Source organism: Marmota flaviventris, chromosome 9, assembly GCF_047511675.1.
Source record: "Marmota flaviventris isolate mMarFla1 chromosome 9, mMarFla1.hap1, whole genome shotgun sequence".
NCBI classification, from domain to species: Eukaryota; Metazoa; Chordata; class Mammalia; order Rodentia; family Sciuridae; genus Marmota; species Marmota flaviventris.
In genome coordinates, this window is record NC_092506.1 from 103,428,915 (window position 1) to 103,451,629 (window position 22,715).

At 45.1% G+C, this 22,715-nt stretch overlaps 2 protein-coding genes across 2 annotated transcripts; both read left to right on the top strand.

The window, feature by feature from the left end:
• Positions 1–1,226: 1,226 nt before the first annotated feature.
• Positions 1,227–3,106, top strand: Upk2 (uroplakin 2). The gene is made up of 5 exons (XM_027930784.2): positions 1,227–1,302; positions 1,770–1,901; positions 2,093–2,231; positions 2,492–2,562; positions 2,970–3,106. The coding sequence occupies exons 1-5, from the start codon at positions 1,227–1,229 to the stop codon at positions 3,104–3,106; spliced, it is 555 nt and encodes a 184-aa protein (XP_027786585.2).
• A 10,944-nt stretch (positions 3,107–14,050) lies between these two features.
• Positions 14,051–22,139, top strand: Foxr1 (forkhead box R1). Its single transcript, XM_027930781.3, has 6 exons — positions 14,051–14,111; positions 19,516–19,590; positions 19,694–19,941; positions 20,164–20,390; positions 21,399–21,637; positions 22,063–22,139. The coding sequence occupies exons 1-6, from the start codon at positions 14,051–14,053 to the stop codon at positions 22,095–22,097; spliced, it is 885 nt and encodes a 294-aa protein (XP_027786582.2). The 3' UTR covers positions 22,098–22,139.
• Positions 22,140–22,715: the final 576 nt, after the last annotated feature.

A 22,715-nucleotide genomic window follows, 5' to 3' on the forward strand; every position in this document is an offset into this window, starting at 1 on the left:
AGCAAAGAGACCTACAGCAATTATCTCTGTAGAGCACAGGCCTTTATAGAATTCCACAACCTCTCCTGACAGTGTTCCACTTTCCACAAGTGACTACCTGAATTTCAGTTTCCACATTTACAAACGGGAACCAGTAACATCCATTACTCAGATCACTGTAGCTTATGTATGTGGGAACACACGGAGCCCCTGGCCCATGCCCAGAGTAGGGGCATCCTTGTCTCCCTCATGCCCCCGCTTTCCCTTCTGCTGATAGTCCCTCCTTCACCTCTCTCTCACTGGCCCAGGGCAGGGGGTGGTCATAAGTTGTATCATTGTTTTGTATTGTTTTTGCTTTTGTTTTTTCATTTTCTTTCTTTTTTTGAACTCCGCAATTGATAGAAAGGGTAATGTACCTTTTTTTTTTTTTTTCATTTTCTCTTCCCAGGTCTCTTTCATTTTATTTGTTTTGCCTCGCTGGGGATCAAACCAGGACCTGACATGCTAAGCATGCTCTCTACCCCTGAGCTGTAGCCTCAGCCCTCTTTCTCTTCTTTATTCTCAGTTCAACAAATGTTTGCTGCCCAAGGCTGACTGTGCCCACCCCACCCACGCTTGTCTCTCCAGAAGTCTTCCCTGGATTCCCTTGTTCCCACCCACTGGAGGAATCTGAAAGCCTTACATGTCAGGTCACCCCTGCCTCTCCAAGAGCAGCAATAACTGGGCCTCGGTGAATACCAAGAATTAAGCCCCCTGCTCTACCACCCCTCTCCCTGTGATCAGTCTCTTTCTCTCCTTTTAGAAGCCCCTCAAGGTTACTCTCCTCTTCCTACATACCAGGGCAACTTCGGAATTCATGCCCTTCCTGAGAAGACCCCTGCCATGAAGGGAGAGCAGCCCCCCACCCCAGGCCAGGCTCTAGACCCACACAGGTGCCCACAGGAACACTGCTTCACATGGGAGGCCCAGAAGAGGGGGTGGTTTACCTTGCTCCTCTGCAGCTGACTAATCACCAGGACCCAGATGGGCACCCCCACACATTTCTGGCCTGAAGGCCAGCTCTCAGTCCTGAAAAACCTGTCCCAAACTCCCCCCAGGCCATAGGGCCCAAGGGGCAGGTTGGACTGGATTCCCCTCCAGCCCCTCCCACCCCAGGATAAAATCAGCCACCCCAGGGCAGGGCCTCACTTGCCTCAGGAAGCCCCAACCTGCCAGCACCTGTTCCAGGATCCAGGTTTCAGCCCAGCATGGCATCCCTGCGGCCTGTCCAGACCTTGCCCTTGATCCTGATTCTGCTGGCTATACTGGCCCTGGGGGCTGCAGGTCTCTGCAATCTCTGGGGAAAGGTTCAGAGGTCTAAACAGGGGGCACTGGGCCTTCCAGTTTCTCAAAGGGAAGCTGGTCTGGCTGGCTAGGGGTGGGGGTTGGTGATATCAGTGACCAGGCATTAGACATAGGATCCAGGGCACATTCCTGGGCCTCTTCCAGACCCAAGAGGCAGAGAAGTGTGGGAAAGGGTCCAGGGCTGCCCGTGGGGATAAGATTGGGCGCTGACTGCCTCCTGGCATCCAAAGTCTGGTTCCAGGGCAGCTTGGAAGAGTATGCAGCTTCTGCGGCCCAAGCCTGCCACCTGGTGGTCAGGCTCGCACAGGCTTGGCTGTTCTACTCTCCAGCTGCAGAAAGGGGAGAAGGATTTCGCTTCCTTAGCAGTGGCCCCAGGGGGATGCACCAGATCTGACGGCTGGACAGGGACTGATCCCCATCTGAACTCCCTTCTGGCCTCCCAGCAGAGTTCAACATCTCAAGCCTCTCTGGTCTGCTGTCCCCAGCGCTAACCGAGAGCCTGCTAGTTGCTTTGCCCCCCTGTCACCTCACAGGAGGCAACGCCACACTGACTGTCCGAAGAGCCAATGACAGCAAAGGTCTGCCTCCTGCTCCCCAGGCATCCCCCTGGTTCCCAGGGACCTCTTCCCAGGGCACCACCGGCATCCCTTCCCCTATTCATGCCACCTTGTCAAACCCTCTCTTGGGGCATTCAAACTCAAAGCTGCCCCTTTCTCCCTGGAGCTTCCAAAAACTTGACCCTGACTTTCACTCCCAATTTCCTGCCCAGTGGAGAAGTCCAGTTTTATAGTGCCTCCATGCAGTGGGCGCAGAGAGATGGTGAGCGTGGTGGACAGTGGGAATGGCTTCACAGTCACACGGCTCCGTGCATACCAGGTGACAAACCTCCTCCCAGGAACCAAATACTAGTAGGTACCTGACCCATGCCTAGAGCAACTTAGGGATGGGGGTGCCGGAAGAGAAGCTGGGAGGGTTCTGGTCAGCATGGGAGAGAGAGAGAGAGAGAGAGAGAGAGAGAGGGCACGGCCAAAGGGTGTGCAAAGTGTCCTCTCCTGGGGGAAGGCACAGCCATGAAGCTAGGTTGGGGAGCAGGCTGGAGCCCCTCTTTCCCTAAGTCCCAGATACTCACTGAACGTTTTCTCCTCTCTCTCCAACCCCACCCCAAAAGTATTTCCTACCGAGTAGAGAAGGGGACATCTACCGAGTCCAGCAGAGAGATCCCAATGTCCACGCTTCCTCGTAAGTAGCGCTCTGCCTCCATCTCTGGGTCCACAGACCTTTTCGGGACACTCTCACTCCACCCCCCAGTGTGGATTAGCTGCCCCCCTGCGCCACCACAGCACCTTTGCATCCTACCACAGAGGCCCGTGGCATCTTCTTGTTGACTCATCTGTCCTACTATTAAACTAAAGGCTCCTCATGGGTAGGGTTGGTGTCCTAACCTCTGTATGCTCGGGGGCTCCCCTAGGAGATGTTCTGTAACTTTGGTTTGATGGGTGTTTGGGTCCACTGCCTGGCTGTTCGGATGGATGAATAACTGAAAGAATGGACATTGGTTGGGTGGCCAGATGAGAGCTAAGCTGTGCACCTGGGGGAGCCTTGGGCCCTTCCTGCCCTCAAAGGCATCCCTTTTTCTCTTCTGACAGGAAGGAATATGGAGTCCATTGGTCTGGGAATGGCCCGAACAGGGGGCATGGTGGTCATCACAGTGCTGCTGTCTGTGGCCATGTTCCTGCTGGTAGTGGGTTTCATCATTGCCCTGGCTCTGGGCGCTCGAAAGTAAGGAGGGCTGACCTGCGCGGGGCTCCTTCAGGAAGTCCAGAAACCCTCTGTGTCCCAGTCTGCCTCCTCCTGGGCCTCAGCCACCAGCCTCTGGCTCCTTCAGTGCCTTCATGTCCCTCTCCCTGCCCCCACCCTGCCCCTGGAGCCCTTTCTTCCCTCAGTCCCTCTCCCTACCCCCAGTGCCACACCACCCAACACTCCCTACCATTCCCCTTGCTGCAATCCTGTGGGAGTCGACATTCCTCCCATTTCACCACTCTGACCCCCATTACAGTCCACCCTTTCCTCTGTGAACTTGGTCTCTACAATAAAGGCTAATCCACATCTACCCTGTGCGGTTCCCTTTAGTGGGCTCCAATTGAAGGCAAACCTATAGAATCCACATCCAGGCTGCAAGTGCACCTGGACTCCTCCCTGCCTCAAGCCTCAGCATATAAGACACCAGGAGTCAGAGCTCTCAGACCCACACCTGGGCTGTGGCTTTTACATTCTGCACAGCACGAAGAAGACCACCCAACCAGGGTCCTGGGTTGGCGGCAGAGGCTGAGGCTGGGGCATCAGGTAGAGGCCAAGGGGCCTGAGGGCCTGGCTGGGGCTGGCAGAGCAGGGAGAAGCACTGGGAGAAAGAGCCACTGTCTGGGAAAGACAAAGACCGGGCCACCAGGGTGAGACCCAAGGATAGGGCACTGGAGGGGGAAGTAGAAACAGAAGTGGAAGGACCCTGGATGGAGGGGGACAAGGGAGATAGAGTGTGGTAACTAAGGGAAAAGGGCAGGAGTACCCTTTTTTTTTTTTGTACCAGGGATTGAACTCAGGGTCACTTAACCTCTCAGCCACATCTCCAGCCCTTTTTAATATTTTATTTAGAGACAGGGTCTCACTAAGTTGCCTCAGGCCTGGATAAGTAGTTGAGTCTGATCTTGAACTCAATAATCTTCATGCTTCAGCCTCCTGAGCTGCTGGGATTACAGGCATGCGCCACCGTGCCCAGCAGGAGTGGTCATAATTCACTCATCCAGTACATATTCCTTACAGGGACCAGTGATCTTTACATTGCTCTCTTTCTTCTTTCTTTCCTCCCCCTCCCCTTTCTTTCTCTCTCTTCCCTCCTCCTCCTCCTCCTCCTCCTCCTCCTCCTCCTCCTCCACCTCTTCTTCTTCTTCTTCTTCTTCTTCTTCTTCTTCTTCTTCTTCTTCTTCTTCTTCTTCTCTCTCTCTCTCTCTCTCTCTCTCTCTCTCTCTCTCTCTCTCTCTCTCTCTCTCCTTCCTTTTCCAGTATTGGGGATTGAATCCATGGCCTCAAGCAAGCACTCTTGTACTGAGCTACATTCAGGCAGGCCTAATATATCCCATAACTTCCTTGCAATTTTTATCACCATCCCTCCAAGATACTGTGTTCCTGCTTTCCTCAGGACCTTTGTACAGAGTATTCTGTGAGCCAGAACTGCTCTTGTGACTGCTCCCATTGCCTCTTCACTCCTATTTACATAGTTAGCTTCCTGTCCCTTCTCAAGGGAAGCCTCTGACCTTCATTCCTCCCTTTAGGTTGGACTCCCCTATCCCATCTCCTAGTGTTACCACATAGTTTATAACTGTGTTTGTGTGATTATTTGATTGCCTCCTGTATCAGATGGTGAGTTTCCTGAGAGCAATTGCTTTGCTCTTATCTTTATTCCACTCTGCCTGGAACATAGTAGGCACTCAATAAATACTTGTTGAATAAGTGAATGAATGAACAAGCCTGTAAAGAGAAGGGGGAATCTGGGAAAGGACCAAAAATCCTGTGAAAACAACCAGAAAGGATTCACAGGAACCTTGATGACCTCTTTGTAGAGTGATCCTAGAACTTGAGACAGGGAAGAAATGAAAGAGAAGGACAATGATCTTTCTCATTCCACAAAAATTAACTGAGCATGTGCTATGTGCCAGGTGCTCCTGAAGGATCTAGGCTCACACTGTGAAGAGACATCTTTCTTCTCTCATGGAATTAACATGGAAATCAATTAAATAGAAAATGTAATGAATGCTGTGAGTAACGGAAGAGGATCAGACACTGGGCTCTTCTTTACTTTGAGTGGGAGTAACCAAGCCAAGGCTGAAAGCTGGGGAAGTCTGGGCTTTCTTCCCCACCCTATTGCAACAGCCCAGGAAGGTTTAGGAGCCCGGCCTAAACCTACAGGAGGACACTGGGCTGGAAACTGCACTGTACTTCACATTAACATCATCTAAAGAGCTCATGAAAAAGTTTAATAAGCCAGAATGGTGGTACACACCTGCAATCCCTGTAACTCAGGAGGCTGAGGCAAGAGGATAGCAAGTTGGAGGCCAGCCTGGGCAATTTAGCAAGGCAATATATCCAAATAAAAATCAAAAAGGAGGGCTGGGGTTGTGGCTCAGAGGAAAGAGCCCTCACCTAGCATGTGTGAGGCACTGGGTTCGATCCTCAGCACCACATAAAAATAAAGGTATTGGTTAAAAAAAAAAAAACCCAAAAACGTCTGGGGATGTAACTCAGCGTTAAAGCGGCCTTGAGTTCAAATCCTCAGTACAAAAAAAAGCCCGATGACCAGATCACACTTCATACCAAGATCAAAATGACAAGGTGGTAGACATTTAGCTCAGGGGTAGAGCACTTGCCGAGGATGTGTGAGGCCCTGAGTTCAATCCCCCAGCACTACAAAAATAAGTAAATAAAAAATTTCAGCTGGGCATGATGGCACATACCTATAATCCCAGTAGTTTGGGAGGCTAAGGCAGCAGATCCCAAGTTTGAGGTCAGACTAGGCAACTTAGCAAGGCCCTAAGCAACTTAGTGAGACCTTGGATCAAAATAAAATATAAAAAGGGCTAGGGATGTGGCTCAGTGAATTGAACCCCTGGGTTCAATCCCTAGTATTACTACTACTAATAATAATAATAATTTCAGAATGACGGGGGTGGAAGCCAGGTATTAGTATTTATTTAAACACAACCCCCACCCCACCAGGAGATTCCAGTGTGCAGTAAAGTTTGGAAATTGAATAAAATTTACTATTTCTTTCTTTCTCACCCCCACCACCATCTGTACTTGATTAACCCAGGGGCATTTAACCACTGAGCCATATCCCCAGTTCTTTTAAATATTTTATTTAGAGATAGGGTCTCGCTAAGTTGCTGAGACTGGTTTTGAACTTGCGATCCTCAGCCTCTGAAGCAGCTGGAATTATAGGTATGCACCACCTCACCCAGCCATTTTAACCATTTCTAAGTGTACATTTCAGCATCATTACCACCTTCTTCTTCTTCTTCTTCTTCTTCTTCTTTTTTTTTTTTTTTAAGTGGGGCTAGTGCTGAACCCAGGCCTCCGAGCATGCTAGGCAAGGACTCCACCACTGAACCACGCCCCTGCCCTAACATCGTTGTGCTACCATCACCACTATCTATTGGCAGAATTTTTCCACTATCCCAAACAGAAACTCTGAGCCCATTAAATAACTACTATCACCTCCTTCCCTAGTTCCTGGCACTCGCCACTCTACAGTCTGTCTCTATGCATTTGGCTCTTCTAGGTACCTCTGTCACTGAATTACACAAAATTTGTCCTTTTGTGTCTGGCTTATTTCCCTTATAATATCTTCAAGGTTCATCCATGTTGTAGCATGTGTCAGAACTGTATTCCTTTTTAAGGCTGAATAATATACCCTGTATGTTCATACCATTATTTTGTATTTGTATTCATCCATTGGTGAACACTTGGGTTCTTGCCAAATTTTGGCTATCGTGAATAATGTTGCTGTGAACAATAATGTTCAAATATCCCTTTAAGTCTATGCTTTCCAATCTTTCAAGTATATACCCAGAAAAAAAAAAAAAGTCTTGTTGGATCCTATGGTAATTCCATGTTTAACTTTTTGAGGAACCACCGTAGTATTTTCCACGGTGGTGGCAGCTCTGCCATTTTACATTCCCATCAGTGATGCACAAGGATTTGAATTTCTCCACATCCTCAACAGACTGTTTTTCTTCTTTTATTGGATATCTTTGCCAGTGGAAAGCTTTCCAACATTTAGGAAACTTCCTTCAGACACACGCCTAGAAGCTTGAGAGAGATGAGATGAGCCACAAATCAAAACTTCTATCAGGTCTTTCATGTTTTTCTCAACAAGGGCTAAAATAAGACTTCTCACATCTCAGCTTCCCAGAAGGTCAGTCCCTTATTATGGATACAGCTAACCATGATGCAACCCCAAATAACCATGCAATTGGTAAGGGGAACCCTGAGGAACCTCAAGAGAGATGGTCCCACACATTCTGGTGGCCAATAATAGACTCCAGGTATCTGGTTCCATCATGTGGTGACAGTCATGATCAGTCAGGGGCCAGCTCTGGACACACCTCAACATCTCCAGGCCTTGGACCCCGGCAGCAAGAATTCTGGCTCCCCACACTCCGGATCATATCCAGCAACCACTGTCTTGCTCCATGTGGCCCAATGACAGTAACTTGAGTCTGGCTTGTGGCTGTGAACCATGGATCCAGCTGAATTAGGGTGGGGCTATGCACCTCCATAGATCAAAGGTATTTATCTCCATGACCAATTACATGCTTCTCTAGCTCTTCTTCCATGTAAAATACCAATGGAGAATGAAAGTTTTCAGGCCACGTCCACCATGCTTTCTTGCCAAGAGTGCTCATTTCCAAATGGTACACTGCTCTTACTTGATTCAGAGTACAGCAAGTCCAAGCCACTGGCTGGAAAATGTCTTTTTCTTCTTTTATAATAGCCTTTCCAGAGAGTATGAAGTGGCATCTCATTGTGGCTTCTTCTTTTTCTTTTTTTTTTTTTTTTGGTAGTACTGGGGATTGAACCCAGGGGTGCTTACTAGTGAACTACATCCCCAGTCCTTTTTATTTTTATTTTGAGACAGAATCTTGTTAAATTGCCCAGCCTGGCCACAAATTCTAATCAGGCATGGTGACCACACCTGTAATCTCAGAAACTTGGGAAGCTGAGGCAGGAGAATTGCAAGTTTGAAGCCAGTCTTAGCAATTTAGCGAGACCCTCAACAACTTAGTGAGACCCTGTCTCCAAATAAAAATTTATTTGGAGACAGGGTCTCAGTAAGTTGCTTAAGGCCTCACTAAATTGCTGAGGCTGCTTTGAACTCAAGATCCTCTTACCTCAACTTTCCGAGCTGCTAGGATTATAGGTGTGAGCCACCACGCCTAGATCCCACAATTTTTTATTGGTGCATTATAGTTGTACATACTGATGGGATTTGTAGAATAACACTTTTTTAAATATTCATTTTTTTTAGTTGTAGTTGGACAAATACCTTTTATTTTATTTATTTATTTTCATGTGGTGCTGAGGATCGAACGCAGGGCCTCACACATGCTAGGCAAGTGCTCTACCACTGAACCACACCCCCAGCCCAGAATAACAGTTTTTTTAAAAAAGTTTTGTAGTTGTAGATGCTTCATCACTGAGCCACATCACCAGCCCTTTTTAATTTTTATTTTGAGATAGGGTCTCACTAAGTTGTTGAGAGTCTTGCTAAATTGCTAAGGCTGGCTTTGAACTTGCAATTCTCCAGCCTCAGCCTTCCCAGTAGTTGAGATTATACACTAACAGTGGTTTGGATTTATACTTTTTTAATGATTAGTGAGACTCAGCATTTTTTCATGTGCTTATTGGCCAACTGTATGTTTTATTTTGAATAAAAAATGTCTATTTATGCCCTTTGCCTTTTTTTTTTTTTTTTTAATGGTCTTTCTATGTTGACCAGCCTAATCTGGAACCTCAGACTCCTGGACTCAAGTTATCTTCCTGTCTCAGCCTCCTAAGTAACAGACTATAGAAGTGCACCACCAAGCCCATCTGTCCAGTTTTAAAATTAGATTTTTTTTTTTTTTTTTGCTGTAGTTATAGGAGTTCTCTACATTTTTTCAATATTAACTCCTTATTACATATGATTTGCATGATAAAAACATTTTTAATAGTAGACTAATTAGAAAGGCTAATGTATCTAATAGATACATTAGAATAACACTTTTTTTGGGGGGGGTTGTAAGGATTGGATTAAGAGATACTTCACCACTGGGCCACATCACCAGCCCTTTTTAATTTTTATTTTGAGATAGGGTCTCACTAAGTTATTGAGGGTCTCGCTAAATTGCTGGCTTCAAACTTGCAATTCTCCTGCTTCAGCTTCCCCAAGTTTCTGAGATTACAGGTGCGGCCACCATGCCTGATTAGAATAACTTTTTTTTCCCACAGCTGTTGTTTGTTTGTTTGGGGTACTTAGGATTGAACAAAGGGGCACTCAACGTGTGAGCCACATAACGAGTGAGCCACATCCCCAGCCCTTTTTCCTTTTTTTAGAGAGAGAGAGAAGAGAGAGAGATAATTTTTTAATATTTATTTTTCAGTTTTAGATAAACACAACATCTTTATTTTATTTTATGTGGTGCCGAGGCTCGAACCCAGCACCCCGCGCATGCCAGGCGAGCGCGTTACCACTTGAGCCACATCCCCAGCCCCATCCCCAGCCCTTTTTATGTTTTATTTGGTGACAGGGTTTCACTAAGTTGCTTAGGGCCTCACTAAATTGCTAAAGCCAGCTTTGACTGGAGATCCTCCTACCTCAACTTTCTGAGCTGCTGGGATTACAGGCGTGTACCACCATGCCCAGATCCCACAATATTTTGGTGCATTATAGTTGTACACACTGATGGGATTTGTAGAATAACACTTTAAAAAAATTTTTTTTGTAGTTGGACAGCATGCCTTTATTTATTTATTTTTAATTTTATGTGGTGCTAAGGATCAAACCCACTGCCTCACATGTGCTAAGCAAACGCTCTGCCACTGAGCTACACCACCAGCCCAAATAACACTTTTTTTTTGGTGGGAGGGTACTGGAATTGAACTCAGGGGTACTCGACTACAGAGCCACATCCCCAGCCCCATTTTGTATTTTATTAGAGACAGGATCTCACTGAATTGCTTAGTGCCTCGATAAATTGCTGAGGCTGGCTTTGAACTTGCGATCCTCTTGCCTCTACCTCCCTATCCACTGGGATTACAGGCATGCACCACCGCACCTGGTTAAATAACACTTTTTAATAAAACAAAAACAAAACATCCATAAAGAAAAAGGTAATCAATTTGAGGCTGGAGTTATGGCTCCGTGGTTGAGCATGTGTCTCGTGTTTGAAGGCTCTGGGTTCAAATCTCAGCACAGCAAAAGAAAAATTTAAATATATTTAATTAAAATATAATTTTTATTTTAATATACACATTTTAATTAAAATATAAAGTTAAATATAAAATTAATGTAATATTTTATGTTTTTATATAAAATATGTATATATATTTAACTCTCTATGATACAAAATGATTTTTTTTGTGTGTAGTGCTGGAGATTGAACCCAGGACCTTGTGCATGCATGGCAAGCACTCTACCAACTGAGCTATATCCCCACCCTGCAAAGAATAATTTTTGTTATTTGTACTTCCTGTATATTCCAAGTTGTCTATATCAAACATGATTATTTTTATACTTAGGGAAATTATCATTAAAATGATTATTAGAATTGGTATTTCAAGTAATAATCTTAGCAAATTGTTAAGAAGGAAGCAATTGCTGGGTGTGGTGGCACACACCTGTAATCCCACCCACTTGGGAAGCTTCGGAAGGAGGATCACAAGTTTCAAGGCCAGCCTCAGCAACTTAGTGAGACCCTGTCTCAAAATAAAAAAACAAACAGGGATAAGGATACAGTGCAATGGTAGAGTGCCCCTGGGTTCAATCCCCAGAAACACACACACACACACACACACACACACAATTGTCTAGTAGGCAAGAAACAAGCATCATAATACAGAGTAGAAGGGCTCTGATAGGGGAACCCAGGATGCCATAACACAGAACCAGAAGAGGCTACTCAACCAAGGGCCAAATTTGGGACAATTCAAGATAAGAACAAATATTCAGTAGGATACAGTGGTGCATACTTGTAGCCCCTGCTACTAGGGAGGCTGAGGCAGGAGAATCACATGAGCCCAGAAGTTCAAGACCAGCCTGGGAAATGTAGATTCTCTGTCTCAAAAAAAAAAAAAGGCAATGGATTATAATCCACTCTTTTCAAAAAAAAAATCTAAGTCGGGCTGGGGATGTGGCTCCATGGTAGCGCACTCGCCTAGCATGCGTGAGGCACTGGTTTCAATTCTCAGCACCACATTAAAAAAATAAAATAAAAGATATTGTGTTCACCTAAAACTAAAAAATAAATATTAAAAAAATCTAAGTCAATATTGTTAATGAATAAACAAAAATGTAAGGGTTGGGGATATAGTTCAGTTGCCTAGCATGCACAAGGTCCTCAGTTCAACCCCCAGCGCACCCCCCTACACACACACACACACACACACACACACACACACACACGGGCGAATAAACAAAAATGTGAGAAGAAATAGCTCTTCCTTACAATTGTTTTAAAAACTTCCTTAGAGTCAGGTGTGATGGTTCACACCTGTAATCCCAGCTACTGGAAAGACTGAGGCAGGAGGATAAAAAGTTTGAGGACAACCTGGGCAACTTAGTAAGACCCTTTCTCTCCAAATTTTTTTAAAAATTCATTTAAAAGGACTGGGAATGTAGCTCAGTGGTAAAGAGTCAATGAGTTCAATTCCCAGAAACCACCCCCATCCCCTATATCTCAAAAAAAAAAATTAATTTAGTAGAGTTTATCTAAGCAAAGAAAAATAAAGCAAAAGATAGTTTGGGAATCTGTCAGCTCCCAGAACCAAAGAAGTTCCTAAGAACTCCAGTCAACAGCATGATCTGACATCATTTAAAGAAAGCAATGAGGTACAGAGACAACTAATCTGTTACAGCTTAATTGGTTAATGGGCTACAGAGCCCTGTGCAATTAACTAAAGTTCAGTTTAATCAGTGATTAAACTCTGTATTTGTTTGGTGTATTGGGTCCAGGGCAGGAGCCTAATCGATGGTCTCCTACAAAATTTTATTAACCCAATTGAATGCCAACTAAATAAGTGGAGAAAGAATGATAAATTTATAAAAATCACCATTTAATAACCATCATAGTAATGATTGATTCGGGCAAGATTCATAAACCATGCTAGTGGTTTAAAATTTAATGAACAGGATTTCAGGTAATTTCAATGTGTCTCCCCACTAATTACAAAAAAAAAAAAGGGAAAAGGTAACTGTAAAGAAAACCTGGCAGATACCACTAAACCTAGTGATTGAAATTTACTTAAGAAATTTCAAAAACTGACATCATGTGTCTTTTGAAGCAATATAGCAAGAAACATTACCTCTGTGATATTCTTGTTTTTAAAAAAAAATGCAATTTAACTCTAATTATTAGGAAACACCAGCCAAATTAAAACTGAGCTGAGGGTCATTCTATCAATAAAATAAACAGCCTATGGTCTTCAAAAATGCCAACGATTGGCATGGAATGGTGGCACATTCCTGTAATCCCAACAACTTTAGAGGCTGAGGCAGGAGGATGGCAAGTTTAAGGCCAGCCTCGGCAACCTAGCAAGACCATCTCAAAATAAAAAATTAAAAGGACTGAGGATATAGCTCAGTGGTAAACACTCCTGGGTTCAATCCCTAGTACAAAAAAAAAGTGAAGTTTACAAAAGATTACAAAGACTGAGACTCTGCTCTAGATTAAAGGTGACTAAAGGAAAAAAAAAAGAATAATAAAGGCAACCAAAGAGTCATGGATATTAAATGCACGTGTCTGATCCTTAAGGGAATCCTAGGCCAGGAAAAAAAATTACATGAAAGACTTGTTGGTGGAGCTGGGGATGTGGCTCAAGTGGTAGCAGGCTCGCCTAGCGAGCGTGAGGCACTGGGTTCGATTCTCAGCACCACATAAAAATAAAGATATTGTATCCACCTAAAACTGAAAAATAAATATTAAAAAAAAGACTTGTTGGTTGGGGTGCTGGGGGTTAGGGCGTACTTTCCTAGCATGCACAAAGCCCTGAGTTCAATCCTCAGCACTGTAAGATAAATAAATAAATACATATGAAGAGAAAAACTTAAATGGATAAAATATTAATTGATGAATCTGGCTGAAAGTGTATACAAAATTTTTAATAGTATTCTCGAGATTTTTCTGTGATTTCAAAGTTATTAAAAACTATTTAAAAAAAATCAAATCACAATTCAATCTAATCCTATCTCCATCATCTACTACAAAATGCAATCTTGAATAAGCCGTAAATCCTATGGAAACTTCTAGAAAGTAGCTATGAATACTATCATGGGATTATTACACTTTTTTATTTTTATTTTATTCATTTATTTTTTATTTTTATTTTTATTATTTATTTATTTATTTATTTTTTGGTGCCAGGGATTGAACTCAGGGGCACTCGACAACTGACATCCCCAGCCCTATTTTGTATTTTATTTAGTGACAGGATCTCACTAAGTTGCTTAGCCTCTCGCTTTTGCTGAGACTGTCTTTGATCTCGTGATCCTCCTGCCTCAGCCTCCCGAGCTGGTGGGATTATAGGCGTGCGCCACCGCGCCCAGCTCATTATGACTTTTATATAAAATAAGTTTTATGTAAATATCGAGAGGATAAATGGTCCGGGCTACATTTCTTCTGGACCGCCTAATCCTCCCAGACCCCAACGTGCAAGGGTAGCGGGTTGAGCGAAGACTTCCTGGAGGCTAGCGGGTGGAGTGGAGGCGTCGAGCAGGGCTCTGCACACCTGGGCAGCCTCCCGCCTAAAGCCAGCGCAGCGCGGTATTTGAGGAAGTGCGCGAGGGCGAGCGTGGTGTCGCTCTTCTCTCCCACTCGGCGCCGCTCTGTGCCTCCTCTCCCTAAAAGTGGACCTCAAACTCCAAAATCTCGACTTCTGGGACAGCCTCCATGGCCAGGTCCCAGGACTGTTGGACTGGGACATGGGGAATGAGTCCTTTCTGGCCTTTACCACGGCGCACCTGCCCCTGACGGAGCAGAACCGTGAGTACCTCGTGAGGGCGGGGGATGGGAGAGCCCGCCGGGCTGGGTTGGGGCCGAGGACTGTCAGGCTTTGCGCCTTGCTCCAGGGCCCGGCACCCTCAGGCTTGGTTTCGGGTTCCGAGGCCCCCGTGCATGCTAAGTTCCCCCAGTGCCCATTTAGGGGCGCCATGCGGCAGGGGGACTGGGCTTCCGCCTGGACTGGAAACCCGCCCAGGGCAGCACTTGCACCCAAGGGACAACGCCTTCCAGCTCTTCCAGCTTTTGCATCCTAGGCCCCTCCCCAGCCTTTCACCTTGGCCCACCATCCTTGCCATTTGTCGAACTGTACGCTTTACTTATTTTTATGTCTCTTTAAAAGAACTTGTAAATTATCATTTTGTTTATGGCCGTAACCTCACCTCTTAGGGCGTTGCCTAGATCTAGAAGTGCTCAATATTTGTTGAATGGATGATTGACCATTGTGGTCTTACAATTTCTTTTCCTTCTTTGGACCTCAAAGTTGAGTTAATGTCATCCATGTATTCATGGTACCTTTTTGTCATCTGATGGAACAAGGTGCTTGGGTTAACTCTTGGTTTTCCCTCTTCAATCTCTACCTCCCACGTCCATCATCTCCTCCACACTGATGTACAAACCCTAGTCTATTTAAAATGTTTTGGTTCTGTTTTGTTTTGGTACTGGGAATTGGGCCCAGGGGCACTTTACCACTGAACTACATCCCCAGGCTTTTTTTTTTTTTTTTTGAAAAACAGAGTCTCATTAATTGCTGAGCATGGGCTTAAACTTGAGACCTTCCTGCCTCAGCCTCCCTGCCCATGCCTGGCCCCTCCCACCTTGTTTTCCAGAGCTCTTCCTGTTTCTTTTCTTTTTTTTTTTATTAATTTTTTTATAGTAGATGGACACAATACCTTTTTATTTTATTTTTATGTGGCGCTGAGGATCAAACCCTGTGCCTCACATGTGCTAGGCAAGTGCTCTACCAACTGAACTACAGCCCCAGCCCCTCTTCCTGTTTCTAAATGCAATCTAATTTGATGTTTCTGGCTGTTGGGTAATATTCTCTCATATATATATATATTTCCTTTGACCTTCTAACTCTCCTTACATCCAAATTGCTTCCAGCACTTTGCCACCATAATTAAAGATAGTGAACATTGATATGTGTTCATTTATTCAAGAGTGTTAGAGTTGAGGATGTAGCTCAATGGTCCACCATTTGTCTAGCATGTATCAAGCCCTGGGTGCCGTATTTGCTCCCCCATGAGAGAGAGAGACTACTTAGGCCATGGCAGTAATCCAGACAACACATGATGGTAGATTGGACCAGGGTGGTGACAAAGAAGGTGGTGAGAGGTTAGGACTAACTAGATTTGCTGATGGCTGGAATGTGTGGTATAAGAAAAATAAAAATTGGGAACTGGGAATGTAGTTCAGTGTTAGAGCACTTACTTAACAGGAATGAGGCCCAGGGTTAGATCCCCAGCACTGCAAATACAAAAAGGAAAAACCTAGACTCTTCAGAGCTCAGCAAGAGGCAAATGCCTGTAGTCCCAGCTGCTGGAGAGGCTGAGCCAGTCTGGGCAGAATAGCTCCTTCCGCTCAAGGGAAAAGAAATCGGTAGATTGGAAAGGAAGATTCCTGCCCCCACCCAGTACTGGGGATTGAATCTAGTGGTATCCTACTACTGAACTTCCCCAGCCCTTTTTTGTCCAGACTGTCCTTGCTTGAATTTGTGATCCTCCTGCCTCATCTTCCCAAGTAGCTGGGATTGCAGGTATGCATAACCATACTCAGTTTAGAGTTGTCTTATACTGAGATGGGAAAGGTTTTTTGAGGAAAGGTTTACGGAGGAAAATGAGGAGTTATGCTCTGGCCACGTTAGACGTCCCAGTGGAAATGAGTAGGCAGCCAGGTGCAGTGGCACATGCCTGTAATCCTAGCTACTTGGGAGGCTGAGACAGGAGGACTGCAAATTTAAGACCAGTCTGTTAACTTAGACCCTGTCTCAAAATAAAAAGAGCTGCGGGCTGGGGTTATGGCTCAAGAATAAAACGCTTGACTAGCATGTTCAAGGCGCTGGATTTGATCCTCAGCATCACATAAAAATAAATAAATAAAATCAAGGTATTGTTTCCCACTACAATTAAAATAAATAAAATAAAGTATTTTAAAATAAATAAAAAGAGCTGGGGATGTAGCTTCTTGGTAGAATGTTAGCATGCACAAGGCCCTGGGTTCAGAAAAGTTACATGACTCCCTTGCATGTAGGGGCGAGTCCCTGGCCTCTCTATGGCTTTGGAGCACTTGTTTGGGCAAACCACCACCCTGATTAAACCCGATTCTGCCAAACAAGTTCTCTGAAGCCATAGATGGATAGATTGGTGATGTCAGTGGGATCCTCGTTGTGGTTGAGAGGGAGTTAGCTGGAAAGACAAAAGATGGTGCATTTTAAAAAAATATATATTTTTAATATCTTTATTTATTTTTATGTGGTGCTAAGGATCAAACCCAGTGCCTCACACGTGCAAAGCAAGCGTTCTACCACTGAGCCCCAGCCCCAGCCTGAGGTGGTACATTTTTATGGAGTACATAAATGAGTTTGTGGGAAGGTTGCAATTATTTTGTTAATTTAGATTTTGACTGAGGTACTTCTGAGATAGGGTTCAGTCAGGAGAGGTGATGTGCCCATAGACCCAGCTATGCAGTAGGCTGAGGCAGATAGATCACTTGAGCTCAAAGACTCAGGGCTCATAGGGAGCCTGGACACGTAGGGAGTGTCTGTCTGTCTTTTCCAGTGCTCTGGTTGAATTCATGCCTCATGCATGTTAAGCAAGTGTTCTGTCACTGAGCTACATCTCTAGCCCTATTCTAGTCTTTTATGTCTAAAAAAAAGTGATTACATTTTTCCCCTAAAGGTCTAGTCAATTCTTTTATGAGTTAACTCCTAGATTCTTTATAATTTTTGTTGTTATTATAAGCAGTACCTTTGTAAAATTATTTTCCATTTTTAATGCTGACATAAAGAAATATTATTGATTATTATGTTCTTACACGCAGCAAAGTTGCTGGGTTCTTAGTGGTTCTAATAACTTGTCTATTAATATTATAATCTATATTAATTATTTTTTCTTCAAATAACAGTAGCTTTGCCTTTCCTTTCCAAATTTGTTTTGCTATTTTTTTCCTTTTTCTAGTAGTACTATGTTAAATATTAGCAATGTAGTGCACATTCTTTTTTTTTTTGTACCAGGAGTGCTTAACTATTAAGCCACATTCCCAGTCCTTTTTTTGTATTTTATTTAGAGACAGGACCTCGCTAAGTTGCTGATGCTGGGTTTTTTTTAATTGATTAAAAAAAAATGACAGCAGATTGTATTACAATTCTTATTACACATATACCACAGTTTTTCATATCTCTGTTTGTATATAAAGTATGTTGACACCCAATTCATGTCTTCATACATGTATTTTGAATAATGATGTCCATCACATTCCACCATTTTTGCTAATCCCCTGCCCCCTCCCTTTTCCTCCCACCCGTCTTCCCTATCTAGAATTCATTTATTTCTCCCATGCTCCCCCTCCCTACCCGACTATGAGTCAGCCTCCTTATATCAGAGAAAACATTCAGCATTTGTTTTTTGGGATTGGCTAACTTCACTTAGCATTATCTTCTCCAGCACCATCCATTTACCTGTAAATGCCGTGATTTTATTCTCTTTTATTGCTGAGTAAAATTCCATTGTGTATATATGTCACATTTTTTTTATACATTCATCCACTGAAGGGCTTCTAGGTTGGCTCCACAGTTTAGCTAATGTGAATAGTACTTCTGTAAACATTAATATGGTTGTGTCCCTGTAGTATGCTGTTTTTAAGTCCTTTGGGTATAGTCTGGGATAGCTGGGTCAAATAGTTATTCCATTCCCAAATTTCCAAGGAATCTCCATATTGCTTTCCATATTGGCTGCACCAATTTGCAGTCCCACTAGCAATGTATGAGTGTGCCTTTTTCCCCACATCCTCGCCAACACTTATTGTTGTTTGTCTTCATAATAGCTGCCATTGTGACTGGAGTGAGATGATATCTTAGAGTAGTTTTGATTTGCATTTCTCTAATTTCTAGAGATGCTGAGCATTTTTTCCATATATTTGTTGATTGGTTGTATATCCTCTTCTGAGAAGTGTCTGTTCAGGTCCTTGGCCCATTTGTTAATTGGGTTATTTGTTTTTTTTTTGGTGCTTAGCTTTTTGAGTTCTTTATATACCCTAGAGATTAGTGCTCTATCTGATGTGTGAGGGGTAAAAATTTGCTCTCAGGATGTAGGCTGTCTGTTCACCTCACAGATTGTTTCTTTTGCTGAGAAGAAACTTTTTAGTTTGATTCCATCCCATTTGTTGATTCTTTGTTTTAATTTTTGTGCTATAGGAGTCTTATTAAGGAGATTGGGGCCTAATCCCATATGATGTGATGCTGGTTTTGAACTCATGATCTTCCTGCCTCAGCCTCCTGAGTTGCTGGGATTACAGTTGTGCACCACCATGCCCAGCAGTGTGCATCCTTTCTAATTACTGAGCTTTTCTATAAGTATATCATCATTTCCAAAATGAAAACCCAGATTTGTCTGAAATATGATGACATTCATGGGAACAGCAAGGAACGCAAAATAGTTTCTGCCCTGAACGTCTGGTTGGATGGTGGTACCTTTTGCTGAGACAAGAAATATAGGAGAAAGAGCAAGAAAATGGAATTCAGGGGCTGGGGATGTAGATCACTGGTAGAACACTTGCTTAACATGTGCCAGGTCCTGGGTTCTATCCCTAGGACTGAAAAAATAAATAAATAAAGGAATTCAGTTTTAGAAATGTTGTGCTTGCTATGCACACAGACTACTCAAGTAAAGATATCCAATAGGAAGTCCCATTTAAGGATTAGCAGAGAAATCTGGACTACAGGTAAAGATTGGGAGCCCTATATTTATAGATGATTGGCTGAAACCATGGCATGAGATCATTTGGGGACAATATATGTGAAGAAAAGAATGCAAAAGGAGTAGGGCGTGGGGTATCTGCCTGGATTCCCAGAGACTCAGGAGACTCAGGCAGGAGGATCACAAGTGCCTCTGCAATTTAGTGAGACCCTGTCTCAAAATAAAAAACAAAAAGGGGAAGGGATGTAGCTAAGTGGTAAAGTGCCCTGAGTTCAATTCCCAGTACCAAAAAAACAAAAGTGAGGTGGTTAGAAGTTCAGAAATGAAGGGAAAACCAGTCGAATATAGTGGTCTAACATTTCCTTCCCCAGGGAGGGTCCACAACCTTTTCCCAAGAGACCTTCAAAGCTCAAGATCCTGGAGTCACAATGGAAATACTAGAACATTTTGATTCTCTTCCATCTTTTCTTCAGTTGCCAGATACAAACTTCGAATAGTTGAACCGCCAAAACTACCTTTGGAAAAAAAACCCAATGCGGATGAAGACGGTGAGTGGTGGGTTCTCTGACTTGGCTCCACGTCCTGGGCTAGATACCAGGGACACCCAAAGCCAGTGAACTGTGGCACACAGTCTCCCTTTGCTCTGCACAGGTCCAGATATTGAGCCCAACCTGTGGATGTGGGTGAACCCCAATGTGGTGTATCCCCCCGGCAAGCTGGAGGTTACAGAATCTAAGAAAGGAGAGGATCTGATGAGCGAGCCCCCATCCCCTCAGGCACCCCCAAAGGAGGAGGATGCCAGCTACTCAGAGGTCGCCAGGGCAGAGTCATCGCTGCATTCCTCCAGTGAGCAGTCTCCGCCCCGGAAGCAGTTCGCTTCTTCCCCCAGCAACTGGGAGGTATGGCTTCCTGGGGCTGTGAGCCAGCCTTGGGCATAGGCAGGGTGGGCTCAGGGATGAAGTGTCACTGTTTGGTTTTCTTAGGGACAGCCAAAGGTTAATGGGTTCAGAAGAGACTAGTACCCTTGGGTTGGGGACAAGCCCAGATGGTGGTCCTAGACTGCTGCACCCTGGAGTTGAGGCCAAGGAGTCAGGACCAGTTCCTACTCTGTGCTCCTCTAGCTCCCAGAAGAGGAGGAGGCTAAGGACCAGGATGACAGCTCCTCTGTGGCTCTCCCGTCCCCTCACACAAGGGCCCCCCTCCAGAGTCGGAGGCTTCGGCAAGCCATCAGCCCGGAGGGGAGGCTCTGGTCCCGGCCCCCTCTCAATTACTTCCACCTAATTGCCCTGGCACTAAGAAACAGTCCCCCCTGTGGCCTCAACGTGCAGCAGATCTACAGTTTCACTCGGTATGTGTGGGGGGGCGGGGGGGCCCTGTGAGGAGGGGGAAGGGCGGGGTCAGGGCCCTGGTTCTGGGCTTGCTGACTCAGTTTCCTCATCTGGGTCTGAGGATGAGTGCCTTCCCAGTCCTCTTTTCCCAGGTGAATACCTGCCACCCATGTGCAAGGACATAATCACTCCTACCCTCTTTCAGGTCTAAAAAAACTCTAGCCTTTTGTGTCTTGGTTCTCCTTTAAAACATAGACTCACTTGGTTCTACTAACAGTTTCTACCTACTGCCTCTCAAGATTAGCCAGCATAAAACTTGGTTTCCCCAGCCATGCTAATCCTAATGACCTTCCTGCCTAACACAAGTTCCTGTGCCCTCAGGGGTCAGGAGAGCCCAATTGAGAAGGGATTTGCATTTAGTAGCATGTGTGCATGCGATTAAACCTGGGGCCTCCAACATGCTTTACCATTGAACCACACTTCCAGCTCTGCATTCAACTTTTTTCCTCCCTTTTTATTTATTTATTTATTTATTGAGATAGGGTCTCACTAAGTTCCTTAGGGCCTCAGTAAGTAACTGAGGCTGGCTTTGAACTTGTGATCCTCCTGCCTCAGCCACCTGAGTTCTGGGATTACAGGTGTGCACATGTACACATGTGTCTGAGGGAGTTTCTTGGGCCCTTTCCCAGTATTAGAAGAGCCTAATGTCTCCATATTAATCCTGGAATCGATATATCCCTTTGACCAGGGGCCTGGTTCTGCTTTGTCCCTGCTTTGTCAACATCCTAAGCCCTAAGGGAGAGGGGGGAAAAAGAACCTGGGGTTAAGAGGCTCAAAAGAGGGGGCTCCTCATAAGCAATGAATCAGGTGGAGGCTTTGCCACATGCTCAGGCAGCAAAGGCTTGCTGGCCATTATCCACCTTGTGAAGAGCTGAGTCTCGAGGGGCCCCTGTGGGGAGAGCCAGCTGGAGAGTAGGACCTCCCCCAAAGAAACCATGACTTTCCTTATCTTTCCTCCCTGTCCACAGACAACACTTCCCCTTTTTCCGGACGGCTCCAGAAGGCTGGAAGAATACTGTCCGTCACAATCTCTGTTTTCGAGACAGCTTTGAGAAAGTGCCGGTCAGTATGCAGGGTGAGGCCAGCACCCGGCCTCGATCCTGCCTCTGGAAGTTGACTGAGGAGGGACACCGCCGCTTTGCAGAGGAGGCCCGTGCCTTGGCTTCCACTCGGCTGGAAAGTATCCAACAGTGCATGAGCCAGCCAGGTGTGAAGCCTTGTCATGTGTGGGCCCAAGGGGAGACCCGAGGAACCTGACCCCAAGGCTGAGTTTGCAGCCTGGGTCACACTCTGGGGGGCATCTTCTGTAGGGATCAGGGAAAATAGCAGTTGTCTGAGACCCTCTGGTGATGCTTTTCTGAAGAGAGACCTCTCCTCAGGAGTGTAGGACTTGATGTACACAGTCCATGGGGTGCATTGGCCCCACTTCCTGGGAAAATGGTATCACACAGTGGAGCAGGAGTGACGTGCCAAGGAGACTTTCACTTTTCCTGGGGAAATTCACGGAGGCCTCAGAAAAGGCAGCATTTGAGCCTTGAGAAGGAGTAGGTGGCTCGCTGCGAGACAGCAGTCCAGACTCGGAACAGCAGTTACAAAGTGCAAATTTCTCTGAACTCTCTCCTTTTCTTACAGATGTGATGCCCTTTCTCTTTGACCTTGAACTCTAAGAAGCAAGAGTCAGCCATGCTCTATTAAAGTTTCTTTCAGCAGTCATATGTGTCTGTGTGATATCTGAGGATGGGGATCAGGGTAGGAGTGGAGTTCATCCCCAAGAATGAAAATGGAGCACCCTCCGAGCTGGTACGGCTGCCCTGGTATGCAGGTGCTCAGTGGGCAGCATATGGAGAAGGAAAATACTCAACCCTCTTCAGGATCCTGGAGCTGTTTCCATTTTTCTGTGTTAGGAAGATTATGTTGGGAGATGCTCTTGTAGCAGCCAGCTCTGGAAGTACCACCAACTCACTCAACTGACATTCATTAAGCATCTGCTGTGTACCAAGCTGAGGACAGAAGATGGGCCTGGCCTCTGCCACAAGGGTGGCAAGGACATGTGCTCAGGAAACAGGGAGAGGAAGCACTGTACGGAAGGCTTTATGCGAGCAGGGAGATGTAGCCTTTGTTTGCTCTGGGGATCAATCTCAGGGCTCTTTCACGGTAAGCACATGCTCTACCTCTGATCTATACCCTGCAGCCCCTGCTCGGCTTTGTTTTTCACAGTGTTTTTCAAACTAAGGAACCCTTGCACGTTGCTCAACCTTGTATGTGTTTGAAAATTTCAATCAGTA

Bases quoted from the DNA above. Each gene is read 5' to 3' on its own strand.
- Upk2 (XM_027930784.2), top strand. From the start codon at position 1,227: ATGGCATCCCTGCGGCCTGTCCAGACCTTGCCCTTGATCCTGATTCTG. The intron at 1,303-1,769 runs GTCTCTGCAATC...GCCTCCCAGCAG, and splicing joins ACTGGCCCTGGGGGCTGCAG to AGTTCAACATCTCAAGCCTC. The intron at 1,902-2,092 runs GTCTGCCTCCTG...TTTCCTGCCCAG, and splicing joins AAGAGCCAATGACAGCAAAG to TGGAGAAGTCCAGTTTTATA.
- Foxr1 (XM_027930781.3), top strand. From the start codon at position 14,051: ATGGGGAATGAGTCCTTTCTGGCCTTTACCACGGCGCACCTGCCCCTG. The intron at 14,112-19,515 runs GTGAGTACCTCG...TCTTTTCTTCAG, and splicing joins GCCCCTGACGGAGCAGAACC to TTGCCAGATACAAACTTCGA. The intron at 19,591-19,693 runs GTGAGTGGTGGG...TGCTCTGCACAG, and splicing joins ACCCAATGCGGATGAAGACG to GTCCAGATATTGAGCCCAAC.